The sequence below is a fragment of the Ochotona curzoniae genome, unplaced genomic scaffold (genome assembly GCF_017591425.1).
Source record: "Ochotona curzoniae isolate NIBS_2020 unplaced genomic scaffold, NIBS_Ocur_1.0 contig_2861, whole genome shotgun sequence".
Taxonomy (NCBI): domain Eukaryota; kingdom Metazoa; phylum Chordata; class Mammalia; order Lagomorpha; family Ochotonidae; genus Ochotona; species Ochotona curzoniae.
Window position 1 is genome coordinate 4,525,937 of NW_024465620.1, and position 24,601 is coordinate 4,550,537.

A 24,601-nucleotide genomic window follows, 5' to 3' on the forward strand; every position below is an offset into this window, starting at 1 on the left:
CAAATACTGGGAACATTGGCATACAGGCTGTGGTTATGTCCAGGTATCAGTACCATTTCTTGGGTGAGTACAACTGCTGAAGGATATACAGCATTTGAGGTAAAAAGATCACAGCAGGGCACACGTGTTTATGTAGAAGGTGAAAGATATGTGTGTTCAGTTCACAAGAATACATGAAAATGCAAGGACTTCCAGCAGAGTGGACAGAAACCACAGCGCAGGGCTCCCACACCGCACCTGCCCTGACTCTGCACCCCATGCATTCCAGGTGTGGGTGTGTGAGCACTCTGGGAGGTGAATTTCTAGGGCCCCTGGCAGCTACCCCCATGGCTACTGCCAATGTGAGGTGTGAGAATGGCTGTCATAGCATGTGGGGCAGCTGGGTGGGTGGCCACATAGTGCAGTCTTAGCTGGGTAGCAAATATAAATGAGGTCTAGACCCAGGAACCACTTGCTGATGAGGGGGCAAGAAGGTGCCAAGGGACCCTGCACTGGTGAAGGTAAGGGTGTGATCTTCATGTTAGGTGCCATGTGTATCACCTGGCATGCATCAGTGGGAAAAGGGACACTCTGCACATGTGACAACATTCTACTTATGTGGGTATGCCCCACCATGTGTGAATACCCTAGTGGAAAGGAGTCCTGCTCCTGTGACACCTTGTGTGTGTGCTGGGTGTCCCACCACATGTGCATGCAACAGCAGAGGACTCTGCAGGTTCATCCTGTGTGTGTGCCAATGAGTCCTACCACACGTGCATGTGAGAACAGAGGGGACGTTGCAGGTTCACTCTGTGTGTGCTGGGTGTCCCACCACATGTGCATGTGAGAGCAGAGAGGACTCTGCAGATTGACTTTGTGTGTGTGCCAGTGAGTCCTACCACACGTGCATGTGAGAGCAGAGGGGACGTTGCAGGTTCACTCTGTGTGTGCTGGGTGTCCCACCACACGTGCATGTGAGAGCAGAGAGGACTCTGCAGATTCACAATGTCTGGATATGCAGGTTTAACTCAGAAGTGTGAGTACACTCTATTTCCCTTATAGGTCACATCCAGGTCCCCGCCAATCACAATCTAGTTTCTGCCTGTCCATTTGCCTAGTCTGGATATTTCATGCAAATGGAGCCACACAGTATGTGGTTTCCTGTGTGTGGCCTTTTTCTCTCAGCATATATTTAAAGTCCATCGATGTTACACTTTGTATCAGCTTTTCAGTCTTTTTGTGCCTAAGTAACATTATATAATTGTATGGATTTATCATTGCCTGTTTACTCCTTCAGTTGATGAGCATTTAGGTTGTTTGCAGTTATGATGTTGTAAACACGCTGTGAGTGTGTATTTTCAGTCTGGGAAAGGCAGGCAGCTGGTGGCACCTGGGCTGAAGGGCCTGGCTTGGGTGCATCTTTATGTGTGTCCCATCTTTGCTCAGGAGCCACATTTCATTTTCATAATCCCAGCCTGAAGGTCCTAAGGCCAAAGCCAGGAGCCCAGAGCCCCAGGGCTGTAAAAGTAAAGGGAAGTTCTACTGGTTCTGCCCCTACAATAGCCACTGGCACCCTGAGACGCATGCCCATGACTGACCCCATGACCCCTACTCACTTCTCCCTGCTGAGGTCAAGCCTAAAAACAGGACCAAACGTCTGAAGTGCCAGGTGAGGCAGATGGGGGAGGCGTGATCACAGTGACAGGTGGCGAGCACAGGACAAGCACAGCACTGGATGTTTTCCATACCCTGCTGCTATCACCTTTGCTCCTCTACTCTGTCCCCTCAGCCTGGTCTCAGTCATAGGTTTCCTACCTTCATTTGTCTCCTCCATTGATCTCCATGCAGCAGTGTCTGTGGGGGAAGTGTCTTAAAACTCTTCTAAACACTCCACTGCTGCCCAGAAGAGTTAGCAAATTATCCCTTGTAAAACTCCAGACAGTAAATGTTTTCACTTTTGTAGTCCAGAGCAAGTATGTATTCCAAACAAAAAAAAGTGCATGTCCATGCAACATTTGCTAATAAAGTGTAAAGCTTCAAAAGAAACTGAAATTTCATATATATTTAACACATACTAAATTCAAAGTTTTCCATTCTGCAGAGGCTCCTTGCCTGGCTACGCTGTGAAGGGAGCTGTCCGTGGTTCTGAATTACCCTAGCTCTGAGCTGGCAAATAACACCATATCAACCCAATTCCAGAACATTTCCAGTCCACACAGAACATTCTAGGTCTGGATAGTAGTTACATATCAAACTCACTGAGCTGGGCACTCATACATATTTAATAATAATAACAGTAATCATCAACATCATCACCTTTTTAAAATCACAAAGGTTCATCTGCCAATCACTTGCCCTATAGCCTTGGATTTATCTGTGCCCCCATTTCCCAACCTGTAAATGTGGTCGATGATACTGGTTCTTTGCTATAGCAGTTGAGGGTGTCTCAAGAGGTGCTTGCTGGCCAATATGACACATAAGAGGCCCTGAGGAAAGATGAGCTACATCTGCTGGGCTCAGCGAGGCACCTTGTCACACCAGCAGCGCCTAGAAGTTGCCACAACCAACCTGTTGGCACACATTAGAGAACTGTGCAAGAGCCTGTGAAACTCACAGCATGGGGTGATGTCAGGCAGCAGTGAAGGATAGCATGGGGTGTTATGAGGGGTTTGCTCCCTATAAAGTAAGCAGTCTGAGGCCTGAATCCCATATACCTCTTGCTATGGTCTCCCTCCCCACTGCAAGTAGTGCCCATCTGGCTTCACCTGAGCAAAAGGGGGAGGCAGGTGTGAAGGCAACATGGCCCTAAGCAGCAAGCATTCATGAGGATTTGTGTATTCTGTGTCACAAAGTTTCCCTGTAGAACAAAGCTGCCCCATCTTCCCAGGAGCCTGTCCCCCTTCCCCTCAAGGAAATGGATCCAGATCCAGATATGGTCAGTTCCAAGCACTCAGCACAGTCACATAGCCAGGGACCCCTGGTGCAAGCTGCATCCTCCCTGGTTCCCCCCAGGTCCACAGACTCTAGTCTCCAAGTGGGAAGGTGTGAAGTAAACCAAAGCTGCCCTTGGGGTCCACAGACCTCCATCCTGAAAGTCCCCTTACATGAAGGCTCCAACAGCCTTTGGGCTCCACCAATCCTCTGGCCACTGGCCTTTTTCCCAACCCCACCCAATGACCATCCATCCTAGTCCAAATCCTGCTTATCCTTCAGGGCTTAGCTGAGCCACAGCCCCCAACATTTACTTATGTGCCAAATGTGCTGTGGACACCTTACAGTTAACAGCTTGCTTCATGTTCACTCTACCTGTGAGCCAGGTGATGCCACCAGATACTTTAATGGAGGGGAACCGAGGCACTGAGAGGGTGAAGCAGTTGCCTGAATCAAACATCCACAGGGAAGCATATCCCCACCTGCGTCTGGACATCTGGACCAGATCTCTCACCAAAATGGTGACACCTGCAGAGGTGCATTCCATGTGAATACAAAGGGTGACCCATATCCCTTGGTAGACAGGCAAGAACTACTCCCCCCAAGAACTACTGTGCAATCGTATGCATCTCATTTATTCTCTCAGTTTTGTGGTGGTATGGCACAGTAGGTTAAGCTGCAACGTGCAATGCTGGCATCCTATGTGGACACCATTTCATGTTCCAGCTTCTCCACTTCCAATCCAGCTCCCTGGTAACGTGCCAGGGAAGCTAGCAGATGATGGCCCAAATGCTTGAGCTCCACTCATGTGGCGAGCTGGCTCCTGGCCACAGCTATAGCTGTTGCAGCTATAACTGAACTTCTGTAACTCTGACTTTAAAATAAGTAAATAATTCAGGCCTCAGCTATGACACCAGCTCCTCAGGGAAGTGTTTGTTTCTTCATTCCACAGGGAATACAGGACTTAAACATCCAGAAGTACTGACACGTGATCACACACAACACGCATGGAATAATTAGTTCCTGTGGTCATGGCAAGTCTCACAAGTGACATGCATTACCAAGCCACAACCCTCATGTCCAAGACATCACCCACAGCACCCACACCCTCACACCCCAGACTCCACTCATGGCACCCACACCCCTCACACTGCAGACACTGCCTGGGCACCCACGCTCCTCACGCCCTAGACACCACCAACGGCACTCCCACCGCTCAGCCTCTCACGCTTAGACACCACCAACTGCACCTCCACTCACGCCCTAGACACCAACGGCACTCACACGCCTTAGTCCCGACACTGCCCGTGACACCCATACCCCTCACATCCCAGACACCACCCATGGCACCCACACCCCTGACGACCCAGATACAGCCCATGACATCCACGCCCCTCACATCCCAGACACCACCCACGACACCCACACCCCCCACACTGCAGACACTGCCCCGGCACCCACGCCCCTCACATCCCAGACACCACCCACAGCACCCACACCCCTCACGCCCTGACACCACCCACGGACCTACCTTTCACGCACCTTCCAGTCAGAAGTTCTTCCATTCCCCGCCACCACCTCACCACGGGCCGGAACAGTAAAGCCTGCCTTTTCGTTAGCTCCCCTGAGGAAGAGCCGGAGGATTGGCGCGGAGCCTTCTGGGAGTCGTAGTTCCCGTGGATCAGCGCGTGAGCTTGCGGCGCGCGGTGCGGAGCATGCTGGGAAATGTGGTCCTGTGACCCTGCTCCCAGGCGGATTCGTCATTGCGGGAGCCTCCGGAAGTGTCCACCCGCGGCGCTGATGAGGTAAGTCTTAGGTGGGCTCTCGGCCCGAGTTGGGGCGGGAGAAGGGCACCACAGGCTGCGAAGCCCAGACGTCTGCAGTTCTCTGACCACGATGCATGTGACTTGCCGGGATCCAAAGAGTGAGAGGCTGACGTGAGCTTTGCGCAAGCTGAGGGACTGTGAGTGCAGGGCTCACGAGTAGACTGGGATGTACTGGCCGACCCAAGGTGTGATGGACCGAGGAGGTAATGCAGACAGACCGAGCTGAGACGGACAGATCAGATGTACAATAGCACTAGGATGGAGGGTATGGAACTAGCCAGTTGTGTATAGGGTAAGGGACAGATAGGGTATGCTTGTGTCGGATGGACAGATTGAAAAGGTCGAGTGTCTCACCAACCCAATGGAGTGTGCAGTTGACAGAAGGGTGGGTGGTGTGGCAGTAATTCGAGTGTAACTGAAATTCTCTGTGGAATGAAGCTGCATGATGGAGATACTAGGAGGGCATGAGTTTGATAAGTTATGGATGACACTGAGACATTTTGTGTGCCTGAATATAAATTGGGGTATAACTGATACTGTGCCTGAGTAGCCTGTGTGCATAGCTATGTGACTTGGTGACTCAAGAGTTAACCGACTATGTGAGAGAGGATTTGTGCTTTGCCATGTAGGCAGCTGGACTTGGGTGACAGTGTTCATTCATCTGTACGTATGGCTACATCCTGTGTGGACTTAAGTGCAGCAGGGTGTGGGGGTCTCGGCCATAGATCACCCACCTAGGTAACATGGTGCAGCGACGGTGTTCTCAACAGAGAAGTACCAGAGACAGTTATGATGAACTTTGTTTATTAGCAATTAAGCATAAGCATATATAAGGCCAGGCCAGGGAGCATAAGCCTCAGGGTAGTATAGAAATATTGGGTATAAATATCTATTACATATTATAAGCCTAGCCAGTTAGTATAACTCTCACATACATCGCCAGGTGACATTGTGTAACCCACCACAACTTATGTAACCCACCCACATTCTGGAGTTGTTTATTACAAGACTATCACAAGATTACCATAAGACGGGTATGGGCAGGGGTAGGCAGAGAGAAGAGGCGACTAAGTTACTGGAAAATTCCCAAATTACCAGAAGAGCTTGAGGGGGAGGGAAATACCTGGAGGGCTCTGGGCTTCCTGCCAACTGCATGGGTCCACAGAGGCTTTGAGGTGCTGCTGAGACAGGAGAGAGGTCTCTAGGCAAAACCAAGGGGGTCTTGAGGCTCTAGACATGTGTCAAGGCCTCAATCCCGTGGCCCCTTGCATAGGCTAGGTAGGTCGAGACCCATCCTGGCACTTGCTCGCCCACAGCAAGGTTCTGTTGCATCACCAGAGCAGATATTTAGCGCATGTCTGCTGTGGGCCAAGCCTGTGAGGGGTGCTTGTCAGCAATCAGCTCAGGCCACCTTGGGTACCCTCTAAGATGGGTACCAGTGAGGAACAGGAAGGGGAAGAATCACCCTCCTCAGCCGGATAAGTGCTATGGATGGAGGAGCTCCAAGATCCGCAGGTGGAGATGAGCCAGGAAGTCTGAGGAACAGTGACAAAGGTGTGTCTCAGAAACTGTCACCAGAGCTATGCCAGGGCAGGTTTCCTTTTTTATTTATTTATTTAAGATATATTTCTTTTTATTGGAAAGTCAGATATACACAGTGAAGGAGAGACAGAGAAGAAGATCCATCCACTGATTTCACTCCCCAAGTGGCCCAGAGCTGAACCGATCCGAAGCCAGGAACCAGGAGCTTCTTCTAGGTCTCCTATGCGGGTGGGTGCAGGATCCCAAGGCTTTGGGCCATGCTCGACTGCTTTCCCAGGCCACAGGCAGGGAGCTGGATGGGAAGTGGGACTGCCAGGACACAAACTAGCACTCATATGGGATTCCAACACATGCAAGGTAAGGACTTTAGCCACTAAGCTAACACACTGGGCCCAGGGTAGGTTCCTTAGAAAAGAGTCCAGAAGCTGTTGCTATGTTTATTGTCATCCCCACGGCACCTTCTCCTCCTCTTCCTCTAGGCAGTGATTACCTGGATCTGCAGATGATAATGCTTTGTCTCTCCTCACCCTCCCGTTGCTCTGCATCTGTTTGTGTGCACTTGCTGTAAGCCAAAAGACCACCGCCTGGCATTTCTGAACCAGTTCAGTGTGGTGATACAGGCAGTGGCACCACCACTATGTACCCCATGTAATGGGGAGTTGCGGTTGATCCACCTCCAGTCTAGTACCATGCTAGCACACCTGAATAAGTGGTAAAGGGGTGGCCCAAGACCTGGAACGCTGCCTTCGCATGGGATACCGTATGGAGTTCCGGGCTCCAGACGTCAGCCTGGTCAAGCCCTGGCCTTTGTAACCAAGTTGTGAATCAGGAGGTGGAAAATACCTCTCTCTGCCTTACAAATAATTAAACCAGTTGGGTTCCATGGACTCAAACTGACATCACAGGCTGAGACTTAGCTTTCTACTCTATAGTTCCTTAAGCTTCTTTTTAACTGCTATGAAAGTCTCGAGTCCTATAGATTATAGCTTAATTTACTTGTCTCTACCTCATCAGAATTTAGCATTGTTTTTTGGGGTTTTTTTTTAAAGATTTATTTATTTATTGGAAAGTCAGATAGACAGAGAGGAGGAAAGTCAGAGAGGAAGATCTTCCGTCCGATGATTCACTCCCCAAGTGAGCGCAATGGCCGTAGCTATGCCGATCCGAAGCCAGGAGCCAGGAACTTCTTCCTGGTCTCCCACACGGGTGCAGGGTCCCAAGGCTTTGGGCCGTCCTCGACTGCTTTCCCAGGCCACAAGCAGGGAGCTGGTGGGAAAAGGAGCTGACAGGATCAGAACCAGCGCCCATATGGGATCCTGGCGCCGGTTCAAGGTGAAGACTTTAGCCGCTAGGCCACGCTGCCGGGCCCGCATTGTTTTGCTTTTTAAAATTTATCATAAATATTTTGGCATTCCTTTTTGTCTAGTTTTCAGAAGATTTTTTTTTCCTGGCCTGGAAATTAACTTCAGGATCATCTGGAAATGAGTGTGTTCAGATGTGATGACACCTGAGGAGGGTTTGGATTTGCTGTTTCTGTGAAGGGAGCCCATTGTGTTGCAGTGGGAGGGGTAACTCTCCAAAGGAGGTGTTGTCCAGATTCAGAAGCTCCTTCTGCTACCTGGGGCTCTATTCTGAGAAGCAGCAGTGACACGAACCTACAGGGCCTGAGAGACAGAGGTCTTCCGGTCACTAACACATACAGAAGAAAATGAGAGCAGTAATGTCAGTTCACAGGGTAGTGGCAGGTGCTGCCTGGGTCAGGAGATGCAACAGGCCGTTACAGTCTAGCAGCCAGTATGTTTCTACTATCTGATTATCCCCATTTTCTGGTTATGCATTGTGCTACGCATATCAAAGTGCTTAGTATGTTCTGTGTCAATCCTTCTTTCTCCTTCAGTGAGGACATGTAGCACAGAGCCCATGTCTTGCATTTGTATTCCTGACATGGAGCAAGGAGTAGGCATTTAATTGGCTGTGTTGAGTGAAGCTGCCACTGTTGTATGTGAGAGGCCAGGCTCTAGGCACCAGGGAGAAGGCAGTGAGTTAAAAAATAAACTCTTGTCCTTAAGGCTCCAACACTAAAACAAGGGGCAGAAGGAAGCAGGAAGATAATCATGTAAGTGTATTACCAAGTGGCAAAGAATAATATATTTTAGATTTATTGCAAAGGCAGATTTACAGAAAGAAGGAGGGACAAAGATTTTCCATGCTCTGGTTCACTCCTCAAATGTCCACACTGGCCAGAGCTGAGCTGATCCAAAGCTAGAATTCAGGAGCTTTTTCTGGGTCTCCAACATAGGTGCAGGGTCCCAAGGCTTTGCACCATTCTTTACTGCTTTCGCTGGCCATAAACAGGAAGCAGGATGGGAAATGGGGCAGCTGGGACACAAACTGGAGCCCATATGGCATTCTGACACTTGTAAGGTGAGCATTTACCCACTGAGCCATTGTGCTGGGCCTAAGAATAATTTTTTAAAAGGTAGAGGACCGGGCCTGGTGGCGTGGCCTAGTGGCTAAAGTCCTCACCTTAAACACGCTGGGATCCCATATGGGCGCCGATTCTAATCCCGGCACCTCTACTTCCCATCCAGCTCCCTGCCTGTGGCCTAGGAACGCAGTGGAGGACAGCCCAAAGCCTTGGGACCCTGCACCCATGGGGGAGACCCAGAAAATGTCCTGGCTCCTGGCTTCGGATGGGTGCACCTCTAGCCATTGTGATCACTTGGGGAATGAGTCACTGGACAGAAGATCTTCCTCTCTGTCTCTCCTCCTCTCTGTATATCTGATTTTGCAATAAAAAAAAATAAATCTTTAAAAAACAAACAAATAAAAAACATTGATTTGGGGTGAGTGTGGTGGCATAGCAAGCTAATCCTCTGCCTGTAGTGCTGGCATCCTTTATGGATCCCAGTTGTAGCCCTGGCTGCTCCACTGCTAATCCAATTTCATGCTAATGTGCCTGGAAAAGTAGCAGAGTATGGTTCAAGGCCTTGGGCCTCTGTACCATGTGGGATACCTGGAAGAAACTTTGGATTGGCTCAGCTCTGGCTGTTGCAGTCATTTTGGGAGTGAATCAGCAGATAAATTCTTTTCCATCTCTCTATCTTACTCTCTGTATAACTCTGATAAAAGTAAAATAAATCTTTAAAAACACTGAATTGTACACTTTAAAGATTTATTTATTTTTATTGGAAAGTCAGATATACAGAGAAGGAGGGACAGAGAGGACCCTAAATGGATTTTTTTTGAAAGGCTGAATGACAAAGAGAGGGAGAAACAAAGAAAGCGAGTTCTTCCATCCACTGGTTCAGTACTAAATGGCTGCAATGGCAGAAGAAAGGAATGCCATCCAGATCTCCCATGTGGCAGGACCTCCATGCCATCTGCTTTCCCCATGTTTGCATGTGGGATTTGAACTGGCTCTGTGATCTGGAACAGCAGCATGGCAGGCAGCAAGTTAACCATCCATTCTAGAAGGTTCAGCTGGCCTTTAATCAGTCATCACCACTGTCTAATTCCGGAACATTTTCACCATCTCAACGTGCAATCCCATGCCTTTGGCAGCCTACTAGTCCCCACTCTCCTCAAAGCTCCTGGGACTGATTAATCTGCTTTTTGTTTCTGAAGTTGACCGTTTGGGGCATTTCCTGTCAATAGAACCATTCAGCATGTGATGTCTTGTGTCTGGCTTCTCTTGCTTAGCATAATGTTGTCATGGCTAATCCTATTGTGGCATGAATCTACTTCAGTGTGTTTATCATGAATAACAGTCCATTTATATAAACTGTATATGAGGATGTCTATTATGCAGAATGTGTCTACTGATTGATGAACATTTAGATGCCTTCTTTAAAAAAATTTTTTTTTGATTTTTTTGTTTTGGAAAGGCAGATATACAGAGAGGAGAGGCAGAGAGGAAGATCCTCCATGTGGTGACTCACTCCCCAAATGGCCACAATGGCCAGAGCTGAGCCGACCTGGAGCCAGAAGCTTCTTTCGTGGTCTCCCACACGGGTGCAGGGTCCCAAGGCTTTGGGCCGTGCTCGACTGCTTTCCCAGGCCACAAGCAGGGAGCTAGATGGGAAGCAGGACTGCCGGAACACAAACCAGTGCTCATATTGGGATTCTGGTGCATACAGGCGAGGAGCTTAGCCACTAGGCTACTGTGCCAGGTCCTGGATACATTCTTTTATGTATTTTTGGGGGAGAAGCTTTTATAACCAATGCTGCCATGAACATTCATGTGCAAGTTCTTCTGGAAATGTGTTTTCCATTTCCCTTGAGTATATACCTAGGAGAGGAATTTGTGAGTTATGTGGGGACTGCTATGCTTAATCTTTTGAGGAACTGCAAGATGGTTTTCCACAGCGGCCATGCTGTCTTCATTGCCACCAGCAGTGTGTTAGGGTTTCAAATTCTCTGCATTTGTGCTAGCGTGGTCATGTGCCTTTCTAATGATAGCCAGTGAGCAAATGTAAAGTGGTCTCTTCTTGTGATTTTGATTTGGAGTCCCCTGGAAGCTAATGATGCTAGGAGACTTATTTTTATTTAAAAGGCAGATTTCAGAGTTGAAGAGAAACAGAGATCTTCCATCTGCTGGTTTACTCCCCAAATGGCTGTAACAGCCTGAGCTGAGCTGATCCAAAGCCAGGAGTCAGGAAATTCTTCAGGGTCTCCCATATGGGTGCAGGGGCCTAAGGACTTGGACCGCTCTCTGCTGCCTTCCCAGGCCATAAGCAGAGAGCTGGATCAGATGTGGAGCAACCAGGGGTCATGAACGGGTACCCATATGGGATACTGGCTATAGCAGGTGGAATGCGTACTTGTTCAAGTCCCAGATGTACCACTATCAATCCAGCTTCCCGCTAATGTGCCTGGAAGCACTTGGACCGCTGCACCTATGTGGGAGCCCCAGAGGAAGCTCTAGGCTCCTGGCTTCACACCAGACCCGTTCTAACTTAGGCAGCCATTTAGAGGATGAGCTAACAGTTGGAAGATTCTCTCTCTGTATGCGTGTGTCTACTCTCTGTAAATATGCCTTTTAAGTAAAAAAAAAAAAAAGAGATCTTATAAAATAATAAAACATGTCAGACATGATACACAGCTAAAACTAGGCACAGAGGAAATTTGTGGCCTTACATCAGAAAATAAGTAAGGCTGAATTATTATTTAAGTAGCAATCTCATAAAACAAAATACAAAATAATTAGCAAATTAAGTGAGAGGATGCTCACAGGGCAAGGTGAGTCTTGGTAGAGAAGAAACCTATCTTCAGCCGGCTGCTGGTGGGTGTGCTTGGGCCTGCCGCTTAGCTGCCTGCCGATTAACGATTAACGTGGAGCCTTGGGACAAATCCTTTTCTTCTCTGTGTCTACTTTCACATCAATAACATAGGAGAAAACCTCCTACCATCTGAGTCTGCAATAGGTTTGTACATGGAATTCCAAGACAGTTTGTTGCAGACATTTTAAAAAGTGCTGGTTGTGGACCTGACATAACCATCTGTGTCTTTGAGTCACATCCCACAGGCCCCAGACACATATCTGCTTTTCTCCACAGGTCCACAGCAGGGGCTGCAGGTTCTTCGTGGGGATGTAGTTCTGATGTTCCAGCAGATACAGCTCCAAGGTCCCTGCCATTCTGTGTGAGTGCTGCTGCCAGATGGCTGTGCCCAAGAGTTCCCTGAGCCCAGAGCCCTGGGAACAGGACAGCTTCCTCCAAGTGAAGGTGGAAGAGGAGGAAACCAAGCTCGATGCCACCACCTGTGTGGAGGCTGCACGCCTGCGCTTCCGGCACTTTCGCTACGAGCATGCAGCTAGTCCACAGGACGCTCTGGCCCAGCTCCACGAGCTGTGCTGCCAGTGGCTGCAGCCCGAACTGCGCTCCAAGGAGCAGATGCTGGAGCTGCTGGTGTTGGAGCAGTTCCTGGGCACGCTGCCCCCCGAGATCCAGACCTGGGTGGGGGCACAGTGCCCCAAGAGCGGAGAGGAGGCTGCTGTGCTGGTGGAGGATCTGACGCACATGCTGGACAGGAGAGGTAAGGGGGTGTTGCTAGCATCCTAAAAGATCCTGGGGAATGTGGGAGTGCAGGGCTGTGTGCTGGGGCTGCTCACACACTCATTCTCTCATGTTCTCACACACTGCACTGGACAAGTCTGTTTTGGTTGCAGAAATTCAAAACTCTAGCTCCAGCTGGAAGAATAAGCAGACTTCCAGTGTGATTATATTCAAAAGATAGGTGGACAGCATCAAGCTACTCTGTCATTCTGGTTCTCCATTGTGCTTTCCCATGGCGCCATCTTCATTCTCAGGGAGGAAAATAGATTTGGCAACAAGCCCAGGTTCAGGTGCTGTCAAGGTAGAAGCAGAGATCCCCGATCTGAGTCCTGAAGAACTGGTCAGTGTCAGACCCAATCACAGGAGCCAGGAGTAAGTGCCGGGTCATTCCCATTAGGGAAACCAGCCTGCTGTGTAGACGCCCAGCCTTCTGGATGTCTGGATGGATGGTGGTGGAGACAGAGACACCAAGTACCCTGTGTGTCCTCTCTGAGCCCTCCGCCCCCTGCCGACCTCCAGGATCCGGGTGAATGACTGGCCATGAACTGAGGTTGCCCCTGTTACTCTCAGGGAGAGCCAATGGGACAGAGAGAGGATCTGGACCTAGGGGAGTGGTGGGCCCAGTAGTAGTCATTGACAGGATGAGCCGGCAGGTATCAGGAACGAGGTGTGTGGTCAGCAGGGAGATGCTCTCGTACCTCACTTTCCTCCTGGGTCCCTGACAAGGTGAAGTCACATCTGTGCAGTACCTGAAGCGGGGCCTGGCACAGACGGAGCACGAAGCAGCCATGGCTGTCGGGATGACTCAAGATAACGGTCCCTCCTTGGCTGTCCTAACTCAAGAGGCACAAGGAGCATCGTCCTCTCACAGGGTCAGGAAAAGCTTCCAGGAGAGGGCCAGGTGTTACCGAGGCAGTGAAAGAGGGCCAGCCAAGGGACGGTGAGGTTTAGATCTGTGCTTTCTGTGAAGGGCCACGGGGTGGGGCGGTGATTAGGATATTTCTGGAGTAAAGAAAAGGGGAAGCAGGGCCTGGCAGGTGGCTGGGGCTGGGGAGGGCAGGGAGGCGGCATGGCAGGTAGTTACAGGCCTGGAGAGAGGAATCCTACTCCACCAGCAGCCAACTGTGACCTTGCGCAATTACCTGCCCTTTAAGAATTGATCATGTGACCTAGCAGCAGTCACTTAAACTGTTCCATAGGCTGGACCTCCCTTTCCCCATTGCAGTACCTCCTGCGGCTGGAAGGGGGCAGTAGAAAATCCCACTGCACCAGGAGTCTAGCAGGAGTCCGATGTCTGGAGCCTGAAGATGTCAGAAGTCCCAGAAGGCACATGATACGGGGCCTCTGCTTTGTGGGCTGAAAACGGGCCCAGATGAAGACAAGATCATTGAAGGCTCCAGGACCACCCAGCAGCAGAGCTGATGCCTGGGCCTGGCCTCTGCACCATTGAACCCCCTGTGCCGGCACCTCCTAGAGCCCCCAGTTCAGTGCTCTCAACCTCCTTCCTGAAGTCCACCTCATGTCCCCACCTCTGCCTACACTGTCCTTTGTACAGAGTGCCCCTGGCTCAGGCCAGGTGGGCTCATCACCCACTCACCTCAAATAGCAGTTTGTCCAACAAACATTGCACAATCATGGTATGTTCAGCCAGTGCTCACTGCACACCTGCAGATCCACCCAGGCCCAGGGCAAGGTCCTGAACATGGGGAACACAGTGCCAGCCTCGCAGAGTGTGGGGCCTATCCAGGACAAACTCCCCACCTCCGGAGAGAGGGAATGGGGGACAAGTGTGAGGACAGAGAGAGAGAGAGATGCCTTGCATTCTCTGGTTCACTCCAATGCCCAGGCCACATCTGGGTCTCCTATGTGGGGGGAAGGGACCCACGTGCTTGACCCATTGCCTGAATCCTCCCAGGAAGCTAGGCCACGAGCAGAGGCAGGGCCCCAACATGTGATGTGGATGTATTGAGCAGCATCCTAACATTTCTACCAAATGCTCAACTGCTCTTCTGATGCTTGAGCTGAAATCAGAAGCCTCGGAGCGTGGAGAGTGGGGTGAGGTGTGGAAGAAGCAGAACCCATGGTGCAGTTTTGGGTGGCCTGGGAGGACATCAAATACGAATGTCCCTCTGAGAGTGGGGCTCAGTGTCAGGGAGAGACCACCTCTCCAGGCAGGGCATAGCCAGGGGCCAGGCAGAGTAGGAAAGACTTTTGGCAGGAATGGTGATATTATGGTTCTGCCTGTTTCAGGAGGTAAGCCTACAGAGGCGAGCTGCAAACAAGGAGATGTGGAGGAGGCAGAACCCTCAGACGTGATCGCTGAAGCCCTCACAGGCAGTATTTCCGCGGGACTTTCCCTTGTTGATGCCTGTGAACCCGAGGCCAGCTCAGCGAGTCAGGCAGGACTCTCACATGAGATCTGGACAAGGTCTGTCACTCACGAGAGCAATGACAGGAAAGCAGCAAGGCCCTGCAAGGACACCTCAACACACCGGATGGACTACGAATCTGGCACCTCAGGAAATGCTTCCGACACATGGTCAAGTGTCAGCCACCAAGCGAAAGCTGCTGCTGCAGGGAAGAGATTGTGTGCACCGAAGGGTTGTGGGGTAGAGCCTCCAGTCACACACTCAGGGAGGGCACCCTGGCGGTGCAGCAGGTGCAGGAAGATGTTCTGGAGCACCTCAGCCCTCGAAGCACACGAGAAGAGCCACCCCCAGAAGACACCCTATGCCTGCAGGGAGTGCGGGAAGGCCTTCAGCCGCCGCACTCACTTGGCCCAGCACCGTGTTGTCCACACAGGAGCCAAGCCCCATGAGTGCAAGGACTGTGGCAAGGCCTTCAGCCGTGTCACTCACTTGACTCAGCACCGAAGGATCCACACAGGAGAGAAGCCCTACAAGTGTGGGGAATGTGGCAAAAACTTCAGCCGCAGCACACATCTCACCCAGCACCAGCGGGTGCACACAGGGGAGCGGCCCTATGAATGTGATGAGTGCGGCAAAACCTTCAGCCAGAGCACCCACCTGACCCAGCACCAGCGCATCCACACTGGAGAGAAGCCCTACAAATGTGATGCTTGTGGGAGAGCCTTCAGCAACTGCTCCGCTCTCATTCGACACCTGAGAATACACTCTGGGGAAAAGCCGTATCAGTGTCAGGCTTGTCCAAAGGCCTTCACGCAGAGCTCCTCTCTCATCAAGCACCAGAGGATCCACACAGGAGAGAAGCCTTACAGGTGCAGTGACTGCGGGAAGGCCTTCAGCCGCAGCTCGGCCCTCATGGCACACCTCAAGATCCATATCACAGAGCTGCCGTGATTGCAAGTGACCCTGGGAGACACAGTGAGCTCCGGGAGTGCCAAGAACTGGGTGGACAACTGATGGTGTCCCACGAGGTATGGTGCTCTAGGACCTAGATGGGGACCGCAGTGAGCAGCTGGGGGGCTTCCGGGAGAATCCTCGCAGACCTGTCAGGCCCAACTCAGGGAGAAGAGCCCAGCTGCAGATCTGGACAGATTCTCAGGGCCAGGGCTGGAGAGGAAGTGTGTGTGAGCACCCCGCAAGCCCGCGATGCTCAGGACAAACCTGTTCGCAGGCTGCTCTGCCCCCAGGCTGAGTCACTGTGAGGTAGGAAGCTCTTCCATGTGTCACCTTCCTGAATTGGGTCCCCAGCATCCTCTCCAGTTGTTCTCAAAGGCGTACCTGAATGTTAGCGTTTCCCTGTGTGTGCAGTGATGTGGCCTCATCTTCTGCCACAGCCATGCCTTCCATGTACCAGCTACATGAAGCGACGTGTGTCCTGAAAAAAGCCACACTTTTCCCACTTAAGTGCCTTTGTACCTGTGCCTAGAACCTTTCTCTTTTTCCTCTATTTTAAAGGTTCCTCCCAAAAAATAGTCTTCCCCACCTCCTTGAGCAAACTTCAGCCTCTCATCTCACCCTGCTTCTCGAGTGCCTCACATATGTGCCTCTTGCACTTCTACAATGTTTTACACAGTGTCCATGCCGAGTGTCTGCCATGAGCTCCTCGGTGCCGTCGCTGATCTAGCTCTCGTTGTCCACAACAGTAGGACATGTGGCCGGGGCCTCCCCTAAAGTGGTCACCATGCTGCACCCACATTAACTTTGTATACGTTGACATGGCTGTTTTCATATGGACGTGAACTCTGCAAGGCAAGAGTCCCAGTGCCAGACAAGCCTGGTGTGCATGCAGTGGCCTGAATAAAGGTGTACTGTGTCAAGCATCCTCTTCCAGGGTCCCTGGAACCACAGGCAGTAGATGCCTGTACTCTGTCAACTGATGGTGTCCCACGAGGTACGGTGCTCTAGGACCTAGACAGGGGCCTCCAGTGAGCAGTTGGAGGGGCTTCCGGGAGAATCCTCGCAGACCTTTTGCGTCCTCTCAAAATGACACCTGCCTGGGTCCTGCAGGAGGGTCTGAGTGTGCCGCTGGATGCTGCAGCCTGCGTGTCAGTTCTCACATCTCGGGTGCTTTGATGATTCTGTCATCTGGGGGCCACTGACCCTGCTGTGTTTATTCTGTGCTGGTCACCATCACCATCTTCTCCCTGTGTATCCCTCTGTGTTTTGGACTCACTGCCTCTGTGTCACAAGTGAGCAGAGCTGTGGTGGCTGAGAAGAAAGCCTCAGAATGGGGAGCTGAGGCCGAGGGCTCCAGATCCAACCCTGCACCGGATGGCAGTCTGAGGACCCAGGAGAAGGGGCAGACTTGAGAGACAACTCGGAGATAGGGGACGCGTGTTCCCAGAGAGGTGGTCATCCATGCCATGTTGGGCTTCAGGGAACAGAGGAGGTAGGAGCTAAAAGGCAGCTCCAGAACTCTCATCCTCCATGGATCTGCCTTGAGACCCTCACCTAAGTGACCATTCTGCTGGTCTCACCTCTCTCTGCTGCCCCCAGCCCCTCCCTGACACTCTGAGCAGTGTGGCCACCAGTTCTTTCTTCATTATGTGTGTTGCCCTGTCATTCTAGAAGGGGAGGAGCCCAGAGGGAAAGGGAGCCCTAGCCGAGGGCCCACATGACCTGCTATCTGCTGAACACTTCATATTCCTCACCTCAACCTCACACTGCACTTGGGAGGTCACAGCAGGGCCAGTCTCCTGGCTTCAGCCCGGCCCAGCCCTGGCTGCTGTGGCATGTGGGGAGCATACAAGGAATGGAAGAACTCTTTCTCCCTCTCTGTCACCCTGCCTTCCAAATGAATAAAATTAAATCTCTTTTAAAAATAGGCTTGTATTAATCCAGAATTCAACATAAAAAATATATTAAAACAAAAAATAGACTTGTATTAATTCACATTAAAGGAAATGTTGTATCCTAAGAAGGTCAAATACTGGCAGTTTCATTTAGTTTAGTGTAATGAAATTGTCAATATTTGACCTTTTTTACCCATAAAAAAGTAATCCCCTATGATTAAGACCAATGGGTCTGTTTTAACTGTAAGTATTAAACTGTTACTAATGACTTCGCCCCCACATCAGTGACATGTGTCTACCTAAAGATCCTGGAAGGTGAAATGAGTGGAAGAAAAACAGTAATAAAAGGGAAGTGACAAAGGGAGAAAATGAGCAAGGCCAGTTAGTTAACTCTGAAAAGATTTGAGGAGTTGCTAAAGCTCCTACTAGAAAGAAGGGTGAGGGGTTGAGAAGGGAGGGAGGAGCCAGGACAGAGCACATCATGAATAAAAAAAGGCGTGTCACTACAGACCATGCACGTGTTTATAAAAACCCATGAGTATTAAACACAATAGAGTAGCAAATCAGACTGCTAAATGAACAAGGTAAATTTCCTGAAGAATACTGATTTCTTGTAAAGCGCTGATAATACTAATGATATACTGTGGGTCAGGACCAGAAGGGTGAGCTTGGCAGGGACTGGGCAGTGGTCCATAAGGGTGTCATGTGAGCAAGATGGAGTCAGTTGAGTGACGGAAGAATGGTGAGGGATCCAGTCCTGTCCACAGCTCCAGCCTCTGATGTGGAAGGCCTGGCACAGCCCAGCACCACTCCCCTCTGCCCTCTCAAACCAGGAGGACAAGACCACAAAAGGCATTCTCTTCAAACATCCCCTACAACAGACAGCAGTGTGACCCAGGCACAACTGGGTATGTCTAGAGCCTCGAACTGCTGGCCCATTCCTGCTGGGGACCTGGCAGAGGTGTTTTAGGAAGAAGGGATAACTTGGTGAGAAAAAGCAGAAGACTGCCTTAAACACTGTGGCTACAGGGCCCACATTGTGGTATAGTAGGCTAAACCCCCACCCACAGTGCCAGCATCTGATACAGGTGCTGATTCAAGTCCCAGTTGCTCCAATTCCAATCCAGCTCCCTTCTAACACCCCAGTAAGACGCGGAGGGTGGCCCAAGTGCATGGGCCCCTGCACTCACATGGGTGACCCAAAAGAAGCTCCTGGCTTCTGCCTGACCCAGCACTGGCCATTGTGCCCATTTGGACAGTGAACCAGCTGATGGAAGATTCTCTGTCTATTCTCCTATCTTTGTAACTGTGCTTTTAAATAATAATAATAATAATAATAAATACGGCTAGCACAGTGGCATTCAGGATAAGCCTCCGCCTGTGTAAACTTGGCATCCCATATGGCTTCCAGTTCAATCCCAGCTGTTCTACTTCTGATCTGGCTCCCTGTTTCCAGCCTGGAACAGCAGGAGAGGAGGACGGCTCAAGCGCCTAAGCCCATGCACACACATGGGAGTCCTGGAAGAAGCTCCTGGCTCCTGTCTTCTGCCTGGCCTAGCCTTGGCCATTGTGACGATCTGCAGAGTGAACCAATGGATGGAAAAATCTCTCTGTGCCTCCTCCTATGTAACTCTGATTTTAAAATAAAAATAAATCTTTAAGAACATCAAATAAGCTTAAACATACCTTTAAAGAAGGAAACACAGCACTGTAACGATAGCCTAAGGGCAAAAGTCTGCACCATACAAGTAACAGGATCGCACAGGGAAGCTGCTTTGAGTCCTAGCTGCTCCACTTTCTTTCTTTTTTAAGATTTATTTATTTTTATTGAAAAGGCCGATATACAGAGGAGGGCAAAAAGAGAGGAAGATCTTCCGTCCAATGGTTCACTCCCCAAGTGACCTCAACAGCCAGAGCTGAGCCAATCTGAAGCCAGGAGCCAGGAGCTCTTCCTGCAAGTCTCCCACGCAGGTGCAGGGTTCCAAGGCTTTGGGCCGTCCCTAACTACTTTCCCAGGCCATAATCAGGGAGCTGGATGGGAAGTAGGGCTACCGGGATTAAAACTGGCAACCGTATGGGATCCTGGCACGTGCAAGGCGAGGGCTTTAACCACTGCGCTATCGCACCGGGCCCAGCTGCTCCACTCTCATTCCAGGTTCCAGCTCTGACCTAGGAAAGCAATAGAGGATAGCACAAAACACAAAGAGTGGAACTCCGTATACACATGGGAGACCCAGAAGAAGCTCCTGGCTCCTGGCTGTGGATTGAATCAGATCTGGCCAGTGCATTCACTTGGGGAGTAAAACAGCATATGGAATATGTTTCTATCTCTGCTTCCCTATGTGAATCTGACTTTCCAACAAACGAAAATAAGGTTTAAAAAACAAACAAAAAACCCAAAAACTATGACCTGAGAAGCCAGTATTTGTCCCGGGAAACAATGCAGACCCCATTCACTGCCAGGACACAGTATGCCAGCCCACTTCCCATCAGCCCTGCGAGCCCAACCCCTCTGGACTCAGGGCCTGCTCTGGAGCCTCTAGCCAAAGACACGTTCTGAAGTCTGTTCACTTTTATTAATTCCCAGGAATGATGAGGGCAGTCTACCAGTCCCCAAATGGGCACAAGGACAGGATGGTCAGCACTCCTGGCACTTGTCAGGGCCACCGTCAGCATCCTCAGTCCACAGCCGCATCAACTTCCTGGACAAATGTGACAAATGTGACTAAAGAGAAGTGATGAGGGAGAGGGGTTCCAGTGCTCCCTCCCAGGGGAACCACAGCCGACCTCCCTGAGGTCCCCGAGCTGCCCCCAACAGCCCCCAGCACCACGCCCTCTAGCCCAGTCCAATGCATCTTGGACAGGGGTGGGCCCTGCTGCAGGTGAGGACACTGGTGGGGGTGCTAGGAGGGGCTGCGTGAAGGGGACCCCACCCAGCGTAGGCATAGCCTAAGCAAAGGCCGGAGACTGGAACCCAGCTCACCGGCCACCAGGAGCTCCACAGGATCGCTGAGCTCTGACACAAAGCTGAGTTCCCCGCTGGAGCGGTAGCGGCAGCTGTAGTTGCCAGCATGCTGGGGCCCCACATAGAGTAGCACGAGGTCAGCAGAAGCACCATCCGTGTGCAGACTTGTCAAGGCCTCCTCCTCACCATCCTTCAGCAGCTCAAAAGTGACTCCAGGCAAGGAGCCCTCACAGCGCAGGAAGGCATCGCGGCCTGGGGTCACTGCCCCGCTCCACATGGGCCGGAGCTGCGGCCTGGGCAGGGGTCCTAGACAAAGCAGATCCGTGACCGGTGATGCCCTCAGCCCCTCAGCTTTCACCTGAATGGCTGCTGTCTGGGGACCTAGACCTTCATTCCCTTGGACCCAGAGGACATCTCCTGGGCACCCTGGGTGAGCTTCTCCTGCGGCCACTGTCTGTGGTCACCCAGCAGTCCCCCATGTAGACCCTCCCCAAGGCTTCTGCGGAGCTTTCTAGGAGCCCCAGATGTGCCCACGGGGGTTCTGGCTGTGAGAGTGGAAGGATGGACATACTAGCACAGGGAGTACTGCCCAGAGGCCTGGCAGTGGGACCTTCACCCCAGGGTAAGCCTGACTAGCAAACTGGAGGCACCACGCCCCACGTGGGGAAGGAAGGCTCAGGGAGGTTGTCCTACAGGATGACAGTAAGCAGGAAACTCCGGAAATTGGCCCAAAAGAAGCCCAAGTCAGAAGTGTCCCCAGGAGCCTCAGCCACCGACCTCCCCACTCCACGCAGGACGCCACAATGTGGGCAAGAGGGCAGTAACCAGGACCACAGCCCTGTGGCACCTAAGGAAAGGAGGGGTCCCCCTCTCACCCGCAAGCAGAAGCATCCCGACCCCATCGCACACTCACCATCCACATGCAGCTCCCACTGCTCGCTGGCCACAGAGCCTGCAAAAGGCGGCGCCAGCTCCATGTACACGCAGCTGTAGTTGCCCGAGTCCACCACGGAGACGGCAGGCAGCTCGAAGTGGGCCTCGTTGTCTGCGGGGCTCTGGAAATCGCGCACCCAGCTCCTTCCTGCGACCTCATGCACCAGGGCGAAGCGCAGGCCGGCCCTGGGTCCCAGGCACTGCAGCCTCACCAGCGTGCCTGGCGCTGGACTCCGAGTCGCAGGCTCAGACCACAACTGCGGAGCAGGCAGCTTCCCTGTGGAGGAGGCCGCGAGCTGACCCAACACCAGTGTGTTGACACAATAACTCTTTGTCAGCATCAACAGCACCATATTTGCAGTTGGGGACATGGAGTCCAGGCCGCCAACTCTGCACCTCCGCAATGCTTCCCTCCCAATACCCGCACCCCTCCCGCACACAAGCACCAGGCCTATGCTCACCGTCGCTGACCACCAGCTCCACTGGTGCGCTGTCCGCAGACCAGGGGCTGTGCATTTTGCCCTCCAGCCGGTATCTACATCTGTAGGGACCTCCTCCCTCCTGCGGTACTCTATTCAGGTGGAAGGAGATGCGATCTGGACTGGTGGTGCTCATGGATTGGACCAGAATCTTCTTGCTTCCCCACAGTTCGAATTCCACGCCACTCAAAGGCGCGACACATTCCAAGTCCACGCAAGTACCTTGGTGCGGTATCTTAGCTGACCTGTCCCTGATGTACAGTTTGGGTGGCGGCGGCACAGCTGCAAGGCACAAGAGTCGCTTGTCTCCAGGAGCCAAGGACACTTGCTACAGCCTGCCCCCTCCTCCTCCCCCCACCCCCAGCCTCTTCCAGAGCTGTGGTCAGCTCAGCTCCCACCTATTCCCCTCACCCTCCCTCTCTTCCTTCCATCTCCTTTGCCCTCTGGGGCCCAAGCAGCTTAGTGGCCATTGTTACCCTGACTGGCCCTGAAGAGGGTCCTCAGTGGGGGCAGCAGCTGAGCTGAACAGACTCTGCCTCCCAGCAGCCCCTCCTCCTGTGACCTCTGAGAGTGTCAGACACTCACCCAGCTCCTCGATGGTCACAGTCTCACTGGGCTCTGAGAGGTGACCTGCTGCCTGCATCCGGTAGCTGCAGCTGTAGTTGCCCGCCTGGTTGACAGGGAAGGTGGCTTTCCCATTCCAATCAGGCTCAGCCATGTCCTGAAACTTGTCATCGCCTTCCCGCCTCAGCAAGAAGGTCACACCTTGCCATGTCCCCTGGCACAGCAGGGTCATTTCCAAGCCTGGGATGAGCCAGGACACTGGTTCCACCGACAGCAAAGGAGGAGGCAAGTACCCTGCAGGGGCAGAGGGAGGGCTGGGTCGGTGAGTGAGTCCACTCCACTCAGAATTCCAACATGGGTAGCCCAGCTGACCCTGGACACACACACACACACACACACACACACTCATGGAAATGCGAGGAAGGAGGGCGCGAGTGAAAAGGTGGCTGGCACAGGCAAAGAGCAGACATAAAGCAGGGTGATACAAAGTATGTGTGAGAGTTACCTAGGCAGTTTGAGGAACTCAACATTCTTTCATACCATTTTCTGCAGCAGAACCAACATCATCCCACTCAATAGATAGAAAATTGAGGCCCAGAGTCCAGGTTCCCTGGGAGTAGGGCAGCCGCACCAACCTCCCCCACTGCGCCTCAATACTCCAGATTCCCTTGGAGAAGGGTTCCCATCATCTTCTCATCCTTCCATAATGCCCCAGGAGCCCCGGAGAAGGAGCCCACATTATCCTCCCTTCACTCCTCCTGTACACCCTAGGTTCCTGAGAGAATAGAAAACACACAACCCTACCCCCATTCCTCCGGAACGCCCCAGGTTGCCCTAGAGAATCTGCCCCACCACCCACCACTCCTGAAAACCTCATGCCTGGGGGGAGAGGGGACACCACGATCAGCCCCAACTCTCCCCTCACCCCTGTGAAACACTCCTGGATCCTTAGGCAAGGGAGGCACCCACAATCATCCCCCTGTCCCTTATGAATGCCACAGAGTCTGGAAGAAGGGGGCTTTATTAGCCTTCCCCCAGCTGTCCTAAACACCCCAGGTTCCCTGGGAGACAGGGCACCCAACCTTCAGCCCATCATTCCCGAGTTCTCCAGAGGTCCTGGAAAATGGCAGTGTGGCCCATCACCTTCACCCACCCCTCCTGAATGCCTCAGCTCACCTTTCCCTGCTATTTCCACAAGGTTGCTCAGCCCAGTCCACCTATCAGACGATCCAGACTGGCAGCGATAAAGACCACGAGATTCATCTGTCACTTCCCCCAGCAGGAACTGGTGGCTGAAGGCTGGTTCATCAAGCTTCACAGTGCTCTGGGACACACCATCCTTCAACAGCTGGAAAAGGAGGCTCGGCAAAATTGCCTTGCATGTCAATGACACAGACTGTCCCGGCGTCACAGATTCTGCCAGCAGTAGAGGCCTGGGATCCACAACTGCAGGAGAGCTGAGGTCAGGGCAGGGCTGGGGGACAGTGGCTTACCTGTGGGCAGTGCCCGCCTTCCCTTGGCTCCAGCCCCATACTCACAAGTGGCAGCTTCTGTCTCTGGACACCAGGAGAGACCTGCGGGGACAAGGCTTGTGAAGCCCCCATTCCCACCCCTCTCACCTGGGGGAACCCAGGCCCTAGGTACCTCACCCCAGAGCAGCAGGAGGGGTACCCATGCACCCATTGCTGGCCCCTTGCACCCAGCTGCCCAAGAGTGCCTGGGGCGCACGACTGGGGTGGCAGGAAGACCACACCACATACCTCTTCCCAGAAAGCAGGGGTGGAGCTGCCTGGGGTGGGGACAAAGGGCATTGCAGGAGGTCAGCAGTAGGGACTGTCAATAGTAATAGATGACCAATAAGCTAAAATGACCATAAACTAGCCTCATAGGAGCACTGGGATCCTTTCTGAGAAGGGGACACTGCAGGCTCCCCTCCCTCAGGACCTGCTGGGCTTAGCTAGCAGTGCCAGGGCCCTCCTGAGGTCCAACACAGCACCTTCTGCTGGCCACAACACATTACCCTGTGGCACCAAGGTGGGTGCCCCATGCTTACTTCCTGGGCTTGTTCTCACGCTACTGGCAGACTCACAGTACCTGGGAGCTGTGGT

General features: G+C 52.1%; 2 protein-coding genes across 2 annotated transcripts in view; one reads left to right on the forward strand and one right to left on the reverse strand.

Annotated features, from left to right (window-relative positions):
• The window catches only part of ZSCAN22 (zinc finger and SCAN domain containing 22), a 63,191-nt gene extending 45,674 nt beyond the window's left edge, over positions 1–17,517 (forward strand). The window contains exons 1-3 of the mRNA XM_040978142.1: positions 4,691–4,715; positions 11,837–12,314; positions 14,585–17,517. Of these exons, the coding sequence (XP_040834076.1) occupies positions 11,939–12,314; positions 14,585–15,654 (1,446 nt within the window). The 5' untranslated portion in view covers positions 4,691–4,715; positions 11,837–11,938 and the 3' untranslated portion in view covers positions 15,655–17,517. Of the gene's footprint in view, positions 4,716–11,836; positions 12,315–14,584 lie in introns of the transcript that reaches the window.
• A 2,594-nt stretch (positions 17,518–20,111) lies between these two features.
• Positions 20,112–24,250, reverse strand: A1BG (alpha-1-B glycoprotein). The gene is made up of 8 exons (XM_040978161.1): positions 24,143–24,250; positions 24,032–24,067; positions 23,670–23,939; positions 22,515–22,787; positions 21,912–22,211; positions 21,431–21,727; positions 20,536–20,823; positions 20,112–20,254 (listed from the first exon to the last, which is right to left on the reverse strand). The coding sequence occupies exons 1-8, from the start codon at positions 24,174–24,176 to the stop codon at positions 20,247–20,249; spliced, it is 1,506 nt and encodes a 501-aa protein (XP_040834095.1). The 5' UTR covers positions 24,177–24,250; the 3' UTR covers positions 20,112–20,246.
• Between the last annotated feature and the right edge of the window lie 351 nt (positions 24,251–24,601).